At 37.9% G+C, this 2118-nt stretch overlaps 1 protein-coding gene across 1 annotated transcript; it reads left to right on the forward strand.

Annotated features, from left to right (window-relative positions):
• Positions 1 to 1130: 1130 nt before the first annotated feature.
• SARC_11376 (hypothetical protein) lies at positions 1131 to 1971 on the forward strand (the record flags this gene model as incomplete). The annotated part of the gene is made up of 1 exon (XM_014294541.1): positions 1131 to 1971. The coding sequence occupies one exon, from the start codon at positions 1131 to 1133 to the stop codon at positions 1560 to 1562; it is 432 nt and encodes a 143-aa protein (XP_014150016.1). The 3' UTR covers positions 1563 to 1971.
• Between the last annotated feature and the right edge of the window lie 147 nt (positions 1972 to 2118).

Raw genomic sequence — 2118 nt, forward strand, 5'->3', positions numbered from 1 at the left:
TATACGCACACACACACACACATATATATATATAGTCCTGTTGGGATGTGTTGTACTGAATACTGAACTCTACACAGGTACCAGAACAAACTAAATACGACTGACCGGGTTGTGTTTAATGTTTTTGTACTTTTATTTTGGCGCAGGCGGGATTAGAAGCGAACGGAGCTCAAGTCACTGTCACACGAACTCCTTTGAACAACTTGCATGGCTTGATGCATTCCTATTATCTGCAAAGGCGATATCTGTATTTGTTTGCTGGTTACATCTCGCCTCAGCAAACACCACAACACGTCGGCTGTGCTCAATATATGCTGCTCGAACGAATGCGGGAGTGGCGGTCTCAAGTAGTTCATATGTGAGAACACCGGGGGGCAAAACACAATTTGAAGCTTAAACTCTGATTTCAGTGATTTGCATTTTTGTTTCTGTTTTGTTGGAAAAAAAACAAAAAAAACAAAAACCAACACTCAGTTCGTTTCTCGCGTTGAAACGGGTTTACACTTAACTGTGGTGACTCTCGAGAAAGTTGTTTCTTGAAAACGTTTACATGAACTATCAAATCCTTATCGCGTTTATGTTACATAAACGTTTATGTAGTGACGTGAGTACTTGTGACTTGCCAAATCGATTACTCTCAGCCAAGATCAGGTGAAAGAATTCAGTTGATTGGCCAAAACTCGATCAGGATGAACAATGACAATCAATTGATTCGTTAAATATCAGAATTTGCGATTTCTGAATACTCCGACCCTCGTGTTACTCCTCACTTTAACTAATACTCCAATCGATAACCACTGGCTTTTTCCCAGACTGCGGTGTAGAATGTATACACCAATGGGAAATCCGGGACTAAGTCCCTAGATTGTTGGCGAATTCAGGACTGTTTCTGGCAACTGAGGCGAGTTTGCGGAATCGTGAACCAATCCATACGGTCTGTCCATATCTGTCTACTCACTACATATCTCCCTTGTTGGAAATGAGTCAAATGACCCTTGCTTCTTTTGGGGATTTCATTAGGTGTAATATGTATATCTATAATAACGCTATTTAGTGTGAAGAACACATTGCGAATACATCAGAAATCACAATTAAAACAAACAGTATATTGGTTGAGATATTTTATCAATATGTCCGCCGCCTTCCAAAATAGGTTTCAAACTCCGCACAAACCACCCGCATGGGGTAATGTTCTCGCACTATACGCTACTTTGGGTCTTCTATGTATGGTACACAATATCTTATCGCTCAACATATTTAACCGCGCTTTATCCGATGTAGAAGGTCCAGCTATACTCATAACATGGCTTGCCTTAGCCGTATCAAGCATATACTACAAAAACTATGCTCAAGACTGGGCTAACTGTGTAGTTGTCGGGTGGTTAGATATAATAGGCCTAAAAATGACGATCTCAATTATCAATTCACATGCATTCTCTGGTTGTACTGCCATTGCATTGTTGCATATGGCTGTATTGACACCTGTCATGCTTCATGATAACGTCCCAGAACTTCAGACTAAGGTATGTATTGCTCGGGTATCATTCAAGTGCATAAATTGATGTGAGAGAATTGCACTGTATGTGAATATGCTGGCTTATTTACGGTGCTCTGATACCATACCTTGAATGTGTCGTGGGTATATAAATCGATCTGAGTTGGTGTATATGTTACTCATTTTATACAAGTCGGTCTCCATGCCCCTACCGCTGTTTGTTACAATTCGTTCCAGCGATTCGACTTGCTCGGTTTTTCATATACGTATCTATTGCATTGAAGTGGTCTGAAGAAGCCGATATGTACTGTTGACTATGCGATTGCGTGTGTTTACTGCTCAATGTAGTTGCCAGCATACGTAGCCACACCCTAGTTACAAATAGCAGCTACCTGTTTTCTGTATATATGTACATACCTGTGTTTACAACAATATAGATACGTATTATAAATACGTATGAATGTACATAAGCATCCATATTATATATATATATATATTCATAAATAAATATATATATATATATATATATATATATATATATTATTATTATTATATTATTATATATATATATATATATATCTATATATATATATTATATGTGTATGTGTATGTAAAAGTGCATA

The sequence above is a fragment of the Sphaeroforma arctica genome, assembly GCF_001186125.1.
Source record: "Sphaeroforma arctica JP610 unplaced genomic scaffold supercont1.1656, whole genome shotgun sequence".
In the NCBI taxonomy this organism is placed as follows: Eukaryota; class Ichthyosporea; order Ichthyophonida; genus Sphaeroforma; species Sphaeroforma arctica.